This window comes from Peromyscus maniculatus, chromosome 2 (assembly GCF_049852395.1).
Source record: "Peromyscus maniculatus bairdii isolate BWxNUB_F1_BW_parent chromosome 2, HU_Pman_BW_mat_3.1, whole genome shotgun sequence".
NCBI classification, from domain to species: domain Eukaryota; kingdom Metazoa; phylum Chordata; class Mammalia; order Rodentia; family Cricetidae; genus Peromyscus; species Peromyscus maniculatus.
Window position 1 is genome coordinate 109,619,876 of NC_134853.1, and position 906 is coordinate 109,620,781.

The 906-nt window shown below is 49.9% G+C and overlaps 1 protein-coding gene across 1 annotated transcript; it reads left to right on the plus strand.

Moving 5' to 3' along the window:
- Positions 1–333: 333 nt before the first annotated feature.
- LOC121827615 (interferon alpha-12-like) lies at positions 334–906 on the plus strand. Its single transcript, XM_042272664.2, has one exon. The coding sequence runs from the start codon at positions 334–336 to the stop codon at positions 904–906; it is 573 nt and encodes a 190-aa protein (XP_042128598.1).

Below are 906 nucleotides of genomic sequence, written 5' to 3' on the forward strand. Positions count from 1 at the left end.
CACACAGGAAAGGTATATCTGTAATATAAATATCAACCACAATTTCTTTCAGGAATACACTCTAGAGAAGGTTTGTTGAGGGGGAGCATTAAAATTGGAAGCAATAATGAAAATAAAAAATGGCGAGAAAAAAATGACCAGAAACAAGCAGGGAATGACTGAAAGAAAGTGAAAAGTACATGGGAGAGTACTGGGAGGGCATTCAGAAAATGGAAACTAGTGCTTTCTCTTATTTAAGACACATGGACCCAGGCAGGATGGACTTCAGAGAACCTAGAGGGGAAGGTTCAGGACCACAGAGCCCAGAGGACCACCGCATCTGCAACATTCACAATGGCCAGGCCCTGTGCTCTCCTGACATTCCTGGTGGTGATGCACTTCTGGTCAAGCTGCTGTCTGGGATGTGACCTGCCTCAGACTCATTACCTCAGGAGCAAGAGAGTCTCCACAATCCTGGCACAAATGAGGAGACTCTCCCCTCTCTCCTGCTTCAAGGACAGAATGGACTTTGCATTCCCTCTGGAGAAGGTGGATGCCCAGCAGATCCAGAAGGCCCAAGCCATACCTGTCCTTCAGGAGCTGACCCAGCAGGTCCTGATTCTCTTCAGCTCAAAGGAATCATCTGCTGCTTGGGAGACAAGCCTCCTAGACACATTCTGCACTGATCTCCACCACCAGCTCAAAGACCTGCAAGCCTGTCTGATGGAGCAGGGTGAGGTGCAGGAACCTTCCTCGAGTCAGGAAGACTCCCTGGTGGCTGTGAGAAACTACTTCCACAGGATCACTGTCTACCTGAAGGAGAAGAAACACAGCCCCTGTGCCTGGGAGGTGGTCAGAGCAGAAGTCAGGAGAGCCCTGTCTTCCTCAGCCAAGCTGCTGGCAGGACTGACTGAGGAGAAGGAGTAA

Bases quoted from the DNA above. Each gene is read 5' to 3' on its own strand.
- LOC121827615 (XM_042272664.2), top strand. From the start codon at position 334: ATGGCCAGGCCCTGTGCTCTCCTGACATTCCTGGTGGTGATGCACTTC.